Source organism: Carcharhinus amblyrhynchos, chromosome 23 (genome assembly GCF_965287045.1).
Source record: "Carcharhinus amblyrhynchos chromosome 23, sCarAmb.v2.hapA, whole genome shotgun sequence".
Taxonomy (NCBI): Eukaryota; Metazoa; Chordata; class Chondrichthyes; order Carcharhiniformes; family Carcharhinidae; genus Carcharhinus; species Carcharhinus amblyrhynchos.
Genome location: NC_137346.1, coordinates 14,891,133 through 14,908,856, shown reverse-complemented (window position 1 = coordinate 14,908,856; position 17,724 = coordinate 14,891,133). Strand labels below are relative to the sequence as shown.

The window sequence follows — 17,724 nt, the reverse complement described above, 5'->3', positions numbered from 1 at the left end:
ACAGGTGGAATTATCTTCTCCATGTCAGTGGCTCTACAATTACAAACACAATTTTACATTTTTCAGTGGGAGTTGATCGTTATTTCCAGCAAGATATTAATATTTATTGCCATTTATAAGTGGTATTTCTTTCTGTTCTGAATTCATTGTGGCGTTATACAGGACATTTTTAATCAAACCACCCTTAACCCAAACTCAAAAGAGTGTGCTCAGCTGACTCAGAATTCCTACAGTGCAGAAAGAGACCACTCAGCCCATCGAGTCCACACCAACTCTTACCCAATGTTCACCGTAATCCAAGGTATTTACCCCCACTAATCCTCCTAACCTATACATCTTTGTACACAAGGGGCAGCTTTTCATGGCCAATCAACCTACCCCACACATCTTTGGACTGTGAGAAGAAACAGGAGCCCCCGGAGGAAACCCACACAGACACAGGGAGAATGTGCAAACTCTGCACAGTCACCTAAGGCCAGAATCGAAACTGGGTCCCTGGAGTTGTGAGGCAGCAGTGCTAACCACTGTGCCTCCGTGACACCCTAAATACTTGCTCCAGGTGAGGCAATACACTTTCCATGTCAGCTTTTCTTAGCGAGAATAGTGTTTTAGAATCAGAAGTTTTGAGTCAGTTTGTGCCAGGACCTTTCTCAAAACCAATTCGAAAAGGCTTTTCCATAAGGCAGAGGGGTAGCTAATCCATGGTTTCTCTCCTCATAATATTTTCCATTGAAGGTTTCCTGTATCTATAAATATACATCATCCAAAGCTGGAATGTGACAAGTCCGTGCTGAAAGAGTTAACACCCTACTGGTTTCCACACACAGTATAACCATTATGAATATAGATCTTAGTAATGGAACCTAATGACAAATCTATTTTATTGTAGAACAAGGAAATGGTGTGTCATCAGCTATTGACTATCCGAAGTCTGTTAAGAGTGGAGAACATGGAGCGATGAGAAATACGAGTTGTGCTGCAGGTATCTTAACATAGAAGACATCATCCAATCCAGGAATTAATCGTTAATGCAAAGAAGCAGCTATAGTGCCTGGATTTGTTCAGAGACTAAACATTAATGAGAAAGTTTTTAAATCGAGAACTTCATATGTATGTTCTTCAGGAAAATTGGATAGACAAATAATATATTAGGATAATGATTAATAGAGTCCCATTTGACGGTAAAATATAAATATTCGTTTCTGTGCTATTATTGTGACTAATGTATGAAGCATTATCCTGAAGATTAAGAAAGTTATTCTCAGGATTTGTTAGATTAAGGTGGATTTCTAAATGACTGAAAATGTAGGGGGTGATTCTTTCAAAACAATTCAAGAGGTAAATTTATGTGAAAACCGGAGTAAATCGCACTGTTTTTTTCCAGTGGGATTTTCAAAATGATGAATCTCCCACATCCTCGTGTGATTCACTCCAGACATTAGTGGGCAGGGCCTATTGCCACTGGAGAGGCCGGCAGCACAGCACTGAGCAGGCCACTGTGCATACACTGATCTGTCAGCGCTGAGATGGATGCATACGCAGTCGCCTCTATCTCCCGGCCCCCTGATTTCTGGCCAGCTCGATAGCTAGCCAGCCCAGTGCCCCCCGCAATGCCGGCTCTGCAACCCCCCACAGCCTGATCGCTGGACAGCCCAGTGACCCCCGCAATGCCAGCTGTGCAACACCCATGGCCTGATCGCCCCCTCCACCCCCCAAACATGCCAGGGCCACAACATCTCCCCCACCCCGCAGCCCAAATCTCCCAATCACCCACCCTGCACCCCCACTGTCCCCCCTCACACAAACCAGCAGCCCCCACCGCAGCCCCAACTCCCTCCCAGAAGCCTGACCGCCCCCTTCCCAGCAGGCTGACCAGACACCTCTACCCCAGTGGCCAGCCTCGATCCCTGGCCTCCCTCCCTCTGTCACTCAGCCCAAATGCAGAGTGGCAGCTGGACACTCCCTCCCCCATCCCCACCAATCATCCCTGAAGTCCCGCCCCATCAGGCCCTGCCTGCCTGGCACCACCTTATGCCTGGTGGGTAGTGCCAAGGTGTCCCCTGGGGCTTTGGCACTTTGCCCCTTGGGCAATGCTGGGTGGGTCCAGACTGGCACTGCCAAAGTGGCAATGCCCAGGGTGCACTCCCACACTGGTGCCCGACCCTCGGGGGGGGGAGCCTCGATTGCACCCCCCCCCCCCCCCCCCGCTTCACTCCAGTGGGGTCAGGCCGCTTGTTCCCCACAGGTGGGTAGCTGTTGTAAACTCTGCTGGAGTGACCCAGAGACTTCAGTTACAGGCCCTCGAATGATATTGAAATTGTATGCTAATACACATTAACATAAATTATGCAGCTCCATGGAGCTGACAGCTCTGGAAATCCAGCTACTGGAGACTCACGGGGGCCGTGGCACCCAGTGGGGAGCCCGCGAAACAGCCTCCACTAGATTCTCCCAGCCAATAGCATGACAAAAGCTGTGCAATGGGATGGGAGAATCACCGCACCCCCTGCCCCACCGTAGAGCGAGGCTTAAAAATATCACCTCTACTTCACCAATTTCCACTTTCCAATGGGGCAATATGTTCAATTCAATTAACGTCTCTGTGTATATAGGTAAAGGTGTATATTTTTATATAAAGGAAAAGACTTGCATATTCAGCCAAGTATGTTATACATTAAGTAAGTATGTTCGAAACAGCAGAAGTCTGAGATTGATTTACTGCCTTAAGTTGACTTAATTTGAGGTATATAATCCACATTTTCATTCTTCTTACGTTAGTTCAGCATATTGATGGCTGAAATGCAATGTGTATGAAAAAAATAACAAGGGCATTTGCAATCTAAAAACTGATGACATTTGCTTATTGTTGGAGACTTGAGTCCAATCAGAGCAAAAAAACCAAAGTGAGGTTGGGATCAATCAAGAAAGATTGGTGACATGATCTCACACTGGTCTTATAAAGGCATGTAAAACTACCAAAGGAAACTGGAGCAAACTAAAGGGATAATGTTGTCCATCTTAAACCCTGACTCCAGAGAAGGTTCATGAGAATGATTCCAGGAATGCAAGGCTTGATGGATGACAAACATTGAGGGCTCTGGGTCTGTACTCGATGGATTTATGTAGGATGAGTGGGGGCATCTCATTGAAACTTACAGAATACTGAAAGGCCTGGATAGAGTGGACACGGGGAAGATGTTTCCATTAGTAGGAGAGACTAGGAGCCGAGGGCACAGCCTCAGAGTAAAGAGACGATTCTTTGGAACTGATGAGGAGAAATTTCTTCAGCCGGAGGGTAATGAATCTGTGGAACTCATTGCCACAGAAGGCTGCGGAGGCCAGGTCACTGAGTGTATTTAAGATAGAGAGAGATAGGATCTTGATTAGTAAGGGGATCAAAGGTTACAGGGGAAAAGGCAGGAGAACGGGGTTGAGAAACTTATCAGCCATGATTGAATGGCAGAGCAGACTGGACAGGCCGAATGGTCTAATTCTGCTCTTATGGTCTGATTACTTAACACCAGATCCATTTGGATCCTGTGTTTATTGTGCTCACCTTAACTCCAAGATATTGTGTGCCTTTTGATTACATTATAACCTGCAATATTCCACAGAATATACACAAGTTCAGCTCACATAACCTTTTCTGTTTCACTTTCTGTGGTGTTTTTGTCAGCAGTGGATGGCATGGCAGACAGTAGCAGATGGCAAACTCCACATTTAAATGGTGTGATCTGAAATGCTATTGTACCAGGTTGTTTACACTGCTGTGACACAGAATTTGTTTAATTGTGCATTGCAGACCTGGAGTTTATTGTGTTATGTGCTATTCCATTCCCCCCCCACCCCCCCCCGGCAACAGATTACTGGCAATTAAATGGCACATTATCTCACAACTATTCAACTGTATATTGCTTCGAATATTTCTTCTTTTCCCTTCAATCTACTGTGATAATAGCTTAGCAATAATAGGAAGGCAGATTATTATTTGAATGGATGTAAAGTGAGAGATGTGGATACTCAGCGTGACCTCGGTGCATCAGTTGCTGAAAGTAAGTGCGCAGGTACAACAGGCAGTAAAAAAGGCAAATAGCATGTTGGCCTTCATAGCGAGAGGATTTGAGTAAGAATACGGATGTTTTACTGCAATTGTATAGGGCGTTGGTGAGACCACACCTGGACTACTGTGTGTAGTTGTGATGTCCTTATCTGAAGAAGGATGTCCTTGCTACAGAGGGAGTACAGCGAAGGTTTACCAGGCTGATTCCTGGGATGGCAGGTCTGTCATATGAGGAGAGACTAAGTCAGTTAGGATTATATTCACTGGAGTTTAGAAGAGTGAGAGGGGATCTCATAGAAACTTATAAAATCCGAACAGGGTTAGACAGGATAGAATCAGAAAGAATGTTCCCAATGGTGGCAGAGCCCAGAATTAGGAGTCATAGTTTGAGGATAAGGGGTAAACCTTTTCGGACTGAGTCGAGGAGAAATTTCTTCACCCAGAGGGTGATGAATGAGTGGAATTGACTACCACAGAAAGTAGTTGAGGCTAAAATGTTGTCTGATTTCAAGAAGAAATTAGACATAGCTCTTGGGACTCAAAGGATGAGGGGGGGCTGGTGGGGTCAGGATATTGAATTTGATGATCAGCCATGATCAAAATGAATGGCGGAGCAGGCTCGAAGGGCCGAATGGCCTACTCCTGCTTCTAGTTATTGCTAATTAACTGTATTTTAGCTCCATACCGAAATAGACTTTGTTACACATGCATGTGAGGGGACAGGGAGGGTGACTGAAGGTATAATTTAAATAATGGGCGGAATTTTCCCATGCCGCCCATCACGAGAATCGTAGTGGGTTAAGGGGGTGGACCACGCAACGATCTGTTGACCTCGGGTGGGATTTTCGGGTTTTGGGGTTAGGGTTGTTATCAATACTTCCCACATTAATTTGGAGGAACCAACCAAAGTGCACCGAGTATATGGTGCAAAATGATTCTCAAGGTCACAAGGCAATTATAGTTCAGGAAGGCCACTTTGCCCATCTTTCCAGAAGTGTTAACGCTGGCTGAGATTCTCTGGCCTCTCAGCCGTGTGTTTCGGCGGGAGATACGGCATTGTTCGTAAGCGACGGGAATCTTTGGTCCCCCTGCTATCAATGGAGATTCCCATTAGTATCACCCCATGCCGGAGGGAAACCCAGGGGTGGGGATACAGTGCCAGGAGGACCGGAGAATCATGCCGGCGTGAATGGCTGGAGAATTCCGATCGCTGTCTCTGACTTGTTTACTAGCCTGGGTCTCTTCTCACATCCTGTGGTGCACTAAGGCAGACTTTCAACTGTTTCCATAGCAAGATTTTTTCCAGACGTTCACTAGTCTGTTGCCTGAGGCTTACTGGTTGAGGGGGCACCACTGTGCATCAACCATGGCTGACCACAAGTCTCTCCTGCTCTGACCACCTGCCTTTGGTGCGCAGTGGAAGGATTTTGCAGTTTGACACACAGCCCGTTTGGCACATTATAATCGCACCTTAGAATCATAGAATCCCTACAGTGCAGAAAGAGGCCATTCGGCCATCGAGCCTTCACCTACAATCCCATCCAGGCCCTATCACTGGAACCCCATTTATTTACTCCACTAATCACCCTGATACTAAGGGGCAACCTAGCATGGCCAATCAGCCTAACCCGCACATTTTTGAAGTATAGGAGGAAACCGGAGGAAACATATGCAGACATGGGGAAGATGTGCAAACTCCACGCAGACAGTGACCCAAGCTGGGAATCGAACTCGGGTCCCTGCCGCTGGGATGCAGCAGCACTAACCACTGTGCCAGCACCAAATTTACACTTCCCTTGACCATCAGGTCTGGGGGTGGGACTTGAACATGAAGCTTCTGATTCAGAGGTAGGGACCCTGCCCACTGCGCCAAAAGACGTCCTGTTGTTAATGTTTGGATTGTGCTGTGACATGGTACAAGTGTTAAATTGGCAATCAAGAGCGTGTTCCCCAATTGGGGTAGTATTTGGGCTTCATTTCTGTATCCAAAGATGTGCGGGTTAGGTGGATTGGCCATGCTAAATTGCCCCTTAGTGTCAGGGAGACTAGCAGGGTAAATATGTGAGGTTATGGGGTTTGGGTGGGATTGTTGTCTCAATGGGCTGAATGGCCTTCTTCAGCACTGTTGGGATTCTATGACTCTATGATTATAAAGAGGTTTTGGGGGGGATCTGAACAAATCTGTGGCTGGGAATCTTTCCAGCCATTCATGCCAGTGGGATCTTCCAGCTCTGCCAATGGCACATCCCTGCCACGGGTATCATGATGGCAAGGGGCACATTCAACAGGAATCCCTGTTGACCATGGCAAAACCATAAGATCCCACCACCTGCCAACGGCAGGCCGTCTCTGCCACCGCGAAACACGCTGCTAGTTACATGGTAAATCCTGCTCCGTGCCTTTACTCTGCAGGCTTGAAGAGAAACCTGTCTTAAGATACAGGCTGGCTTCAGGCTCATCCTTTCCTCAGAATTACTACAATGAACAAGAATTATCCTAAAGCTCTCCCTCACCCACACAATTTGCCTTCTAAACCATTCTCGTCACTCTGCCCTTGTGTGCATCATTCTCTGCATGATGAAGGATGAGGGGGGATCTTATAGAGACGTATAAGATAATGAAGGGGATGGATAGGGTAGAGGTAGAGAGATTCTTTCCACTTCGAAAGGATCGCAGGACTAGAGGGCACAGCCTCAAGATAAGGTAGGGGGGCAGTTTAGATCAGAGTTGACGAGGAACTTCTTCACTCAAAGGGTGGTGAATCTCTGGAATTCTCTGCCCATTGAAGTGGTGGAGGCTACCTCGCTAAATATATTTAAGTCACGGGTAGATAGGTTTTTGACAGGCAAGGGAATTAAGGGTTATGGGGAGAGAGCGGGAAAGTGGAACTGGTCCACTTCGGATCAGCCATGATCTTATTGAACGGCGGGGCAGGCTCAAAGGGCTAGATGGCCTACTCCTGCTCCTATTTCTTATGTCCTTATGTTCTTATGATGAAGAACTTGCTGACATCAGCCTTAAATTGCAAGTTTACATCAACTGTGTCCCTCTGCCCTACTCTGGCCCGAGAGAACTGGTGTGTTTCTGAAGAAAGGTGGGATGGCAGGATGTGGTGAGAAGGCAGCAAGGTGTGTTCAGGAGCAAGCAGAAAGGGACAGGCTCACTGGGCAAATGGCTTTTTCCTGTAGCTTTTTACACATTTTTTCAGTCCTAAACAAAGTCTCTGAAAGCTGGACAAATCCCCTGAATTTTATGTTTAGGTTTATTTATTAATAACACAAGTAGGCTTACATTAACACCGCAATGAAGTTGCTGTGAAAATCCCCTAGTCGCCAAACTCCGGCGCCTGTTCGGGTACGCTGAGGGAGAATTTAGCATGGCCAATAAGCCTAACCAGCACAACTTTAGACCATGGGAAGAAACCAGAGCGCCCGGTGGAAACCCATGCAGACACGGGGGGAATGTGCAGGTTCCACACAGACAGTGACCCAAGCTGGGTATCAAACCTGGGTCCCTGGTGCTGTGAATGCTAATCACTGTGCCACTGTGCTTATTTACGCCATGTTGCATGATTTACTACCACAGGTATTGTAATTTTTCATGAATTATCCCAAAGCTACTGACAATGATGGTTTCTGAATATCTGAGGAAAATCAGAAGGTTTGTCCATGTGAAACATTAACTGTATGTCACCCTAATGTAAAAATCACCTAGAGATGGAAGTGCTTCAATATTTGATTTGATTTATTATTGTCACATATATTAATATACAGTGAAAAGTATTGTATCTTGAATGCTATTCAGACAAAGCATACCATTCAGAGAAGGAAACGAGAGAGTGCAGAATGTCGTGTTACAGTCATAGCTAGGGTGTAGAAAAAGATTAACTTAATGCAAGGTAGGTCCATTCAAAAGTCTGATGGCAGCAGGGAAGAAGCTGTTCTTGAGACGGTTGGTACGCAACCTCAGACTTTTGTATCTTTTTCCCACCAGAAGAAGGTGGAAGAGAGAATGTCCAGAGTGCATGGGGTCCTTAATTATGCTGGCTGTCACCACATGAGCGTAACCAGAAGCTAGAAGGGTTATGTTAGAGGATGGGTAGGGGATTTTCGTAGTAACTTCATCGCGGAGCTAATGTCAGCCTACTTGTGACACTAATAAATAAAGTTTCAACCCTTCATTTTTATTTTTCTCACAATCACATTATTTACCACCGATTTTCACATTTGATCAGAACGTACAATTTCAGTGATGTCTCCAACTTTCCCCCCCTTTTAGACGAAAATACTTACGTCTCTGAATCTCCTGCTGCTTTCTGATGTACCAGGTGTAGAGGGCGGCCCGCTTCTGATTTTTCATTGGGGTGCCCTTGTTGAGATGCTGCGAGAGGTGGGATTGATTGAGACCCGTCACATCCACCACTTCCCTCTGCGGAATGTTGTGCTGCTGCATGTAACCTTTGATCATCTTCGCCGCTCGCCACGGGTCCTCCCTGTTGTGGCATCAAATAAACATAGCGTTTAACACAGTCATCTCCCGTCCTCCACTTCCCTACAAAGGGGCAAACTATCCACAGCCACCAAAAGCTAGGCAAACGTACCTTTTAGCAAGTCCCTTACATTCATTCAGGTACTTCGAGATAAAGTGCTAGAGCAACTAAATGATTATTGCAGGGAATGTACTTTAAAATACATTGATGTGAGACCCCCCCCTCCCCCTGCCCCACCCTCATTTTATTAAAACTTGGGAGGCATAGTGGCACAGTGAGCAGCACTGCGGCCTCATAGTGTCAGGGACCTCGTTTCAATTCCAGCCTCAGGTAACTGTGTGGATTTCTCCTGGGTTTCCTCCCACAGTCCAAAGATGTGCAGGTTAAGTGGATTGACCATGCTAAATTGCCCCTTAGGGTCCTGAGATGTGTTGGTTAGATGGGTTGGCTGTGGGAAATGTGTAGATTTATGGGGATAGACCAGGGAAGAGGGGCTGGGTAAAATGCTCTATCAGAGAGTCGTTGCGGACTCGATGGGCTGAATGGCCTCTTCTGCACTGTCGGGACTCTATTCTATGATTCACACTGTACCTCTCGCCATTAAGTCAATATTCATTTTTTATTCATTCATGGGATGTGAGTCACTCCAGGGCTTCATTATTGCTAATTGCTCTTTTGAAGGTGGCTGTGAGTGGCCTTCTTGAACAACTGTAGCTTGTGTGGTGTTGGTGCACCCATAGTGCTTTCCGGAGAGGGAGGGGTGGGGGAGAGTTGGGGGGAGCGGGGGTGCTCTGGGATTTTGGCCTAGACACAGTGAAGGAACAATGATGTAGTGCCAAGTCAGGATGGTATGTGACTTGGAGAGGAACTTGCAGGTGGTGGTGTTTCTATGCATCTGTTGCCCTCATCCTTCTAGGTTGTAGAGGTTGCAAGTTTGGAAAGTGCTGTCAAAGGAAGTGAGTTGCTGCAGTGCATTTTGTAGACAGGACGCATAAACCAAATGCCGACGTTGTATTTGCAGACCAAGTATCCCAGCCTCGGAACACCACTGCAAGAGTTCCTCAGGCTCCAATAATCTTCAGCTGCTTCATCAATCACTTTCCTTCCTGCACAAGGTCAGAAGTGGGAGTATTTGCTGATGATTGCACAGTTTTCAACTAATCTGCAGCATGCTGCTGCCACTGCACATCGATGGCGGAGGGAATGTGTTTATGGATTTTTTTTAATCATTTGTGGGACATGGGCGTCGCTGGCTGGGCCAGCATTTGTTGCCCATCCCTAGTTGCCCTTAGAGGGCAGTTGAGACTTATCCACATTGCTGCAGCTCTGGAGTCACATATAGATCAGACCAGGTAAGGACGCCAGATTTCCTTTCCTAGTGAACCAGGTGAGTTTTTCTGACAATTGACAATGGTTTCATGGTTATCAGTAGATTCTTAATCCCAGATATTTTTTATTGAATTCAAACCTTGGCAGGATTTGAACCTGGGTCCCCAGAACATTAGCTGAGTTTCTGGATTAATATTCTAGCCATAATACCACTTGGCCAATGCCTCCCACCATGGGGTGACAATCAAGTGGACCGCTTTATCATGGACGGTGTCAAGCTTCTTGAGTTATGTTGGAGCTGCATCCATCTAGATAAGTAGAGAGTATTCCGTCCCACTCCTGACTTGTACCTGTGGACGGTGGAAAAGTTTGGAAGAGCCAAGAGGTGAGTGACTAACCAGTGAATGTCCAACTATTGACCCTTCTCTTCTAGCCACATTATTGATGTGACTGGTCCAGTTATGTTTATGATCATTTAATGGTGGGGCATTCAATATTAGTAATACAACTGAATATCCAAGGGGGGGTGGTTAAGACCTCTTGTTGGAGGTGCTTGCTGTCTGGCACTTGTGTGGCACAGGTGTTACTTGTTACATTTCAGCCCAAGCCTGGGTATTGTCCAAAGTCTTGCTGCATGCCAATGCGGGCTGCTTCCATCTCTGAGGAATTGCAAATTGCCTGAAAACTGTGCAATCATCAGTGAATATTCCCACCTCTGACCTTGTGATGGAAGGAAGATGATTGATGAAGCAGCTGAAGATTATTGGAACAGAAAATGCTTTGTGCTCTTTGAATTCAATGCTGACTGTTTTTTAAAATAATTTTTTACTCCATCCTTAATGTTACAAAACTCAGAGCGAACCGGACAAAACCTAAATCCATTCCTTGCTGCATCCAAAAACCAAATTCAAATTCCAAGTCATGGTCCCCATAAGAATCATGGAGTGATACAATCATAGATCTTAGAAATCTACAGTGCATCGAGGCCATTCAGTCTTCACCGACCACAATCCGATCCAGGTCCTATCTGCATGCATAGTTATGCATATCTAGTTAGTCTCCATGACACTAAGGGGCAATTTAGCATGGCCAATCCACCTAGCCCGCACATCTATGGCCTGTGGGAGGAAACCGGAGCACTCAGAGGAAACCCACGTAAACAGGGGGAGAATGTACAAACTCCATGTAGACAGTGACCCAAACCAGGAATCGAACTCAGGTCCCTGGCAGCAGTGCTAACCATTGTGCCGCAAACAAGACCCAAGCTAACAAGATTAAGCATTGCATCCCATCTTGGGCTTGATCTGACACTTCATCTTAGCCAATAGGCCGAGGTGTAATGCCAGATGGTCTTTCTATACTTTGTGGTAGGGTTTGACACAACTGAGTTGCTTGCCAAGCTATCTTGAGGGCAGTTAAGAATAAGTCACATTGATGTGGGGCTGCAACTATGTATGGAACAGACCAGGTAAAAAGGGGACATTTGCTGCTCTCTGCATTTATGGACCAGGTGGGTTTTTACCATGAGCCAGCATGACCAAAGCCTCAATTTTCACTGTACAGATCGCAATGACTGGATATCCAGCTGTGATTCAGGTGAATATTAGGACAAGAATTCCCTTTGCCCCAAAACCAGAAAATCCCGCTCAAGATCAACAGATCTTTGCCTCATCCATTCCTTGCCTGCTACGCTTCATATGGTGGGTGGGATGATAAAATTCCCCTGTAGAGCTTTACAGCACAAAAAGAGACCCTTCAGGCAGGATTTTACAGTCTCGCCCCCCCCCCCCCCCCCCCACCCATAGTCAACATAGATTTTCATTGTCTGACCCTCGCCTGCACCAATTCTGTGGCTGGTGAGCTGGTAGAGCTCTGGGCATCATATCTGCAGTAAAAAGTCTGATAACACCAGGTTTTAGTCCAACCTATTTATTTGATAATATACTCACTAGCTTTCGGGGTTACCCCAGGGGGTAACCCCGAAAGCTAGTGAGTATATTATCAAATAAATAGGTTGGACTAAAACCTGGTGTTGTCAGACTTTTTACTGTGTTTACGCCAGTCCAACGCCGGCATACCCACATCATCATATCTGCACCATCCTTCAAGCACCAATCTATTCTAATCCCATTTTCAGCATTTGGTCCATGGCCCTGTACGCTGAGGCATTTCAAGTTCTCATCTAAATGTTTAAATGTTAAATGTTGAGAGTATTCCCACCTCTCCACCCTTTCAGACAGTGAGTTTCAGATTCCCATCACACCCTCAGGGTGAAAATATTTTCCCTCAAATCCCCTCTAAATCTCCTGCCCCTTAATTTAAATCTCTGTTCCCCCCTCAGTTATTGACCCCTCTATTAAGGGGGAAAGTTCCTATCTACCCTTCCATGTCCCTCATAATTTTTGTACACTTTGATAGGGGACCGCCTCAAGCCTTCTGAACTCTAAGGAGAACAGCATAACCAGCCTCTTCTCTTCATTGCTTGTTCACCCAACTGAAGTGCCCAGATTTTTAGAATCGATTCCCTCCCTCGTCCCCAACACAGGAACGAAATATCTTCAACTAGTTGGAAACTCTGTCGGCAGAAAATCTGGAAAACCTTTTTCGGTTAGGTGAAACTTCCCTACCAGTTAACTGGTGTTGACTTCTTTGTATCTTTTGGAGAGATGACACACATCTTGCCCACAACTGATTGGCAACTGGTAGTCGTCTTAGACCCACCAAACCCTCCCTGACAGTTTTTCTCACAGTGCGTGGAGACTGGGAGATCACTCAGGAGACCCATTCTCCCGTGAACTGAACATGGGCCGGGGCGTTCGTTTCCCCGCCCTAGTGCTCTCTCAACTCAAATCTTTTAACTCAATTCCTTTTCGTTACCTGATTACCGATCTAACACCTCTTGCCCCTACCCTGGGAGAGCGAGAGGTGTGGGGGGAGAATTAAACATTCAGGACAGCAACTGATTGCCCCGGCCTGGAAATAGCAAAAAAAAATTGGAATCTACAATTAAAATGTAGCAAAATTATTTGGGGGCCGTGTCTAATCATTTTAGTTTCAAATTAGTTTGGCTAATTTAGTGATATTCCGATATACTGTGAAATTATTCAAACGCATAGACTTAAGACCCTCGCAGTGCAATGGACAACTCCCCCTCGTTAATGTATCTCGATTCGATATATTGTCTGATCGACCGCTTAATCTTTGCCCGTCCAATGTAACGACAGAAGGTTTATCTGATTACTAAGATTCCCTGTTTGAAGGAATCTATTCGAAGCAATAACGTTTCGTTCCGTCTGAGCTAAATCCAAAGCCCCGTTTGTGGCCATGTGTAAATATCTTTTTCCTATTTTTAAAATAAATAGCCGTATTTTTTCTTTTTTAAAAAAAGACGTCAGAATTAAAAAGACATTTTTCGTCGTTTAGCTGGAGGGACAGTATCCGACTGGATTCCTGTCCTCTTGTGTGTTGTTAATTCACCGCCGGTAGCGTTTACTAACCGAAAGGTTAAACAATCACCAAGGGGGCGAATAAACAAAAAAATAATTTTTAACGCAAATTAGAAATACGGCAACAAATCAGCCTTTTAAATAGGTCGCTGAAATTAACAGATTGCAAAAACATTGGGGAGTTGTGTGAAAACAAGGGGAGGCAACTCGCCACAGAATGGTGTGCGGTTTTGGTTTTTATTTATATCGAATTTCATGCCTCATACACGGCTACCATTCACATCTGATTGCCGATTGTAATTTTCAGATCATATTTAGTAAGTTATCACGGCCTCCCAAAACCCAAACACACATGTTTGCTTAGGATAATGCCCCGCATTTGGATTCAAGTACCTTTACAGCTGGGCTTTGCCAATGAGTAACCAAGTTAGCCATTCACCTAATCAAAGTGTGCTCCACTTTTCTGCTCATTCTGGGTTGATGATTTATAATAAATTAATAGCACTCTGCAAGAAACGTCAGCTCCACGTGCTCAGCAAGTCTGGGTCAGATTTATATTTACAAACTGTTACAATACAGTCAAACATTGTACAACAAAACTGCAGCCGCCAGCCTCCTCTCTCAACTGGAAATAACAACACGAAGAAACAACTGCAAACTTAACACCCTTCGATTATTGGCGGAGTTGATGTCGGGCTTTTTTTAAATTAAAAAATGTATTTCAACGCGTGTGTTAAAACCTAAATAATGATAGATATGTAAGTATGTGTGCACATTAGAAGCTACAAAGTTATTGTTCCATACACACAGTTCAGCCTTCCTAGGGGAATTTCACAGTAACTTCATTGCAACGTTAATGTAAGCCTTACTAATAAATTAACTTTGCTACACACACTGTTACAATCTTACACTTGGGTAACTCAGTTCCCTCCGTCTTCATATGGGTTCCAAAGTTGAACGAAAGGCTACAATTTCTCTCCCCTGTCGTACACGGGGATACAGAGGAGCCCGCGGAGGTTTTACACAGTGGTCCGTCTGTCTAACTAACACTCACTGAATTTTGACTCCCCCTTTCTCGGCTACTGGGTCGAAAAGCTTACGATTTATGGGCGCTTTAAAACATAATGACTTCGAAATAAAGCGAATGGATGGGCTTGTGAATTTGAACCCCACCGCTTTGAGGAGTAACACTCGAGGACAGGCGCCTTCGGGAGAGCAGTGCTTTTTTATTTGATGTTGAGGTTCCACTAACGCTCCTGTTTTTTTCTCTCTGACATAAGAGGGCGATTTTTCCAGGATTTAACTAACTGTCAATTTAACCGGTTTGTTTTTGGATAGTGAAAAATCAACAGAATTTCAAATCAAATCAATATCTGTCAGAATATGCCCATTAACTTAATGTTACCCCAACTAAGAAATAAATCAATTTAACATTCTGGACAGCCGGATCGCCTCACTTTATAAGGAGTACCTTTTTATGGTTAAGTTATATATCAGCTTTGAAAATAGGGCACCTTTTTTTTGGGTTGATCACACTTAGCTAACCCTATGCCTCCTTAGTAATTATTTTTTCACTGTGATTTCCCCCCAGCCCCCTGTCCTGTCTATGGATCCGAAGGTTCTGCCAAAATGGGACAGAGTGAAACTCCAGGTGAAACTGACAAAATAACAGCGCGAAACTGACAAGGTGTCCAAAAGTAACGCGCCTGCTAAATAACACTGCAAAACATAATAATAACGATTGCGTGATTCCCTTTCTCGTCCTTAACACAAGCGACCTGGTTTTAGAAATTGATTAAACGTGAAATATACAGGAGGGAACAAATGCTTAGATTGTAACCAAGACTTAGCCGTTCGTTTCCACACAGGTCTTGGCGTTGCATTTAATTAATATCCCCCCTCCTCATAATAAATAATAAACTACTTGGGGAGTTTAGTAATCAGCACATAGGCAGTGGAGGATATATTTACGCCCGGATTTTAATTCAGAAATTGACAGTTTAGAAGAGTGAGAGGGGATCTCATAAAAACTTAACAAATTCTAATAGGGTAGATTCAAAAAGAACGTTCCCTTCTTTTGGTGGGGGGAGTCCAGAACTAGGGGTCATACTTTGAGGATAAGAGACAAACTTTTTAGGACTGAGGTGAGGAGAAATTTCTTCACCCAGAGAGTGGATCTATGAAATTCACTGCCACACAAAATAGTTGAGGCCAAAGCATTGTGTGATTTCAAGAATGAATTAGAGTCACAGAGGTTTACAGCACAGAAACAAGCCCTTTGGCTCAAATTGTCCATGCCCCCCTATTTTTTAACACTAAGCTAGCCCTCACAGTGCCAGAGACCCAGTTTCAATTCCTGGCTTGGGTCACTATCTGTGTGGAGTTTGCATATTCACCCTGTGTCTGCGTGGGTTTCCTCCAGGTCTCCAGGTTCCCCACACAGTCCAAAGACGGGCTGGTTTGGTGTATTGACCATGCTAAATTCTACCTCAGTGTACCTGAACAGGCGCTGGAGTGTGGCGACTTGGTGATATTCACAATAACTTCATTGCAGCGTAAGCCTACTTGTGACTAATAAATAAACAATTGCCCTCGTTTGGCCCATACCCCTCTATACCCATCTTACCCATGTAACTGCCTAAATGCCTTTTAAATTACAAAATTGCACCCTATCTAATTGCATTAGATATAGCTCTTGGGGCTAAAGGGATTAAGTGTCACACGTAGGCTTACATTAACACTGCGATGAAGTTACTGTGAAAATCCCCTAGGGACATGGGATCAAGGGATATAGGGGGAATCAGGATATTGAATCTGATAATCAGCCATGATTGTAATGAATGGCAGAACAAGCTCGAAGGGCCGAATGGCCTATTCCTACTTCTATTTTCTATATTCCAGTACCCGCAGTATTTGTCATGATATTTCTATGAGCGCAGACAGAGAGTGGTGAGTGTCTGGAACAAGCTGCCAGAGACAGTAGCAGAGGCGAGTACAATTTTGTCTTTTATAAAGCGTTTGGACAGTTACAGGTGGGTATAGAGGGATATGGGCCAAATTGAAACTACCTTAGGGGTTAAAAAAAAGGGTGGCATGGACAAATTGGGCCGAAGGGCCTGTTTCCATGCTGTAAACCTCTGATCACATCAGGCGGCGAGATGGTGTAAAATCATACTTCAAGAGAAACAACACTAAGTATTAGTCAATAAACACAGCCCTAGTGGGGGTTACCTCAGCATCCTGTCCACCTCGGCTCGCTGCTCGGCCCCTTCCTCGGTGTTGAGAGACTCCAGCTCCTTGAGGATGGGCGGCGTGTCGTAGTCGTCGCCGTCCTCGGAGCCCTCGTCCCCGGAGAGCTTGCCCTTGCCGTGCCCGTTGGTCAGCGTGTGGAAGACGGCTTTGCCCTCCGGGGCGGGCCCGTTCATTTTGAGCGGCGAGACGGGCAGGTTCTCCAGCTTCACCTCGAAGTTGGGCGAGGGCTCCAAGTCTTCCAGCGCTTGGATGAGGACATCTTTGGAGAGTCCGGAGCTCAGCAAGGCGCTCAGCAACTCCTGTTGGAGAGATGTCAATTTGGACACCATATTTTTAAAATAAATCAAACCTCTCTCTCTCCCTCTCTCTCCCTCTCTCTCCTAAACTGGTGGGGAAATATATCTAAGCAGAGACAGTCCAATCGGATCCTTGGTCAACGCTTGTTCCCTGCCGTGCATCAAAAGTAAGAAGGGGGAAAAAATTGACAATCCGGCAAAAGGCGTTTTTTTTCTCCCTGCAGGCGTCCTTTACACTAAACTGCCATGATCATTGGGAAGAGAATATAAGAATATGCAAATCGACGGGAAGGCTTTGGGAGAGAGGGAGGAGGAGGAGGAGGTAGAGGGAGGGAGGAGGGGGAGGTTGGAAAAGTCTTGGCAATATGCAAATACAAGCTGACTGCGAGAGAGTGCGTTGGAGGAGCTGGGACAATGTGATCCGAGCCTGATTGTGTTTACATTTGAGACTGTCACATTTTATTGGCCGCTATTTATCGCTCCGCGCCTACAAAGCTCTGAACTTTGGACTGGCGGCTGCACAAAGTCCAGAATCTGCTTAAAGTACCTGCCGAGTGGACATATACTGCGCAAGCAGTGAGGGATTGCTGTTGTCTGTTATGGTCAAAATAAAACACACACACACACACACACCGTTAAATTGAAGGAGATAAAACTTTCAGTTAACACTAAACAAAAACACGAACCCAAACAGGTGAGAGAGGAAAATCAAACGTTGGACTTTTTCTTTAAGTGTGTTTTCAAGGGAATTAACAGCGCAGGACGTGAGAAGCAGGCCGTTACAAAGTGAATTAGACAAAGGTCTGACTTTTTCTTTAGAGATTAGTGTGTATGAAATCAGAATTGGGAGCA

General features: G+C 45.3%; 1 protein-coding gene across 11 annotated transcripts in view; it reads right to left on the bottom strand.

Annotated features, from left to right (window-relative positions):
• LOC145357509 (hepatocyte nuclear factor 1-beta-like) overlaps nt 1-17,303 on the bottom strand; it is a 111,132-nt gene extending 93,829 nt beyond the window's left edge. For all 11 annotated transcript variants that reach the window (XM_080210910.1, XM_080210913.1, XM_080210911.1 and 8 more), the window contains exons 1-2: nt 16,556-17,303; nt 8,353-8,552 (exon numbers count right to left, since the gene is read on the bottom strand). In XM_080210910.1, coding sequence (XP_080067036.1) covers nt 8,353-8,552; nt 16,556-16,905 — 550 coding nt within the window. In that variant the 5' untranslated portion in view covers nt 16,906-17,303. The remainder of the gene's footprint in view (nt 1-8,352; nt 8,553-16,555) is intronic.
• Between the last annotated feature and the right edge of the window lie 421 nt (nt 17,304-17,724).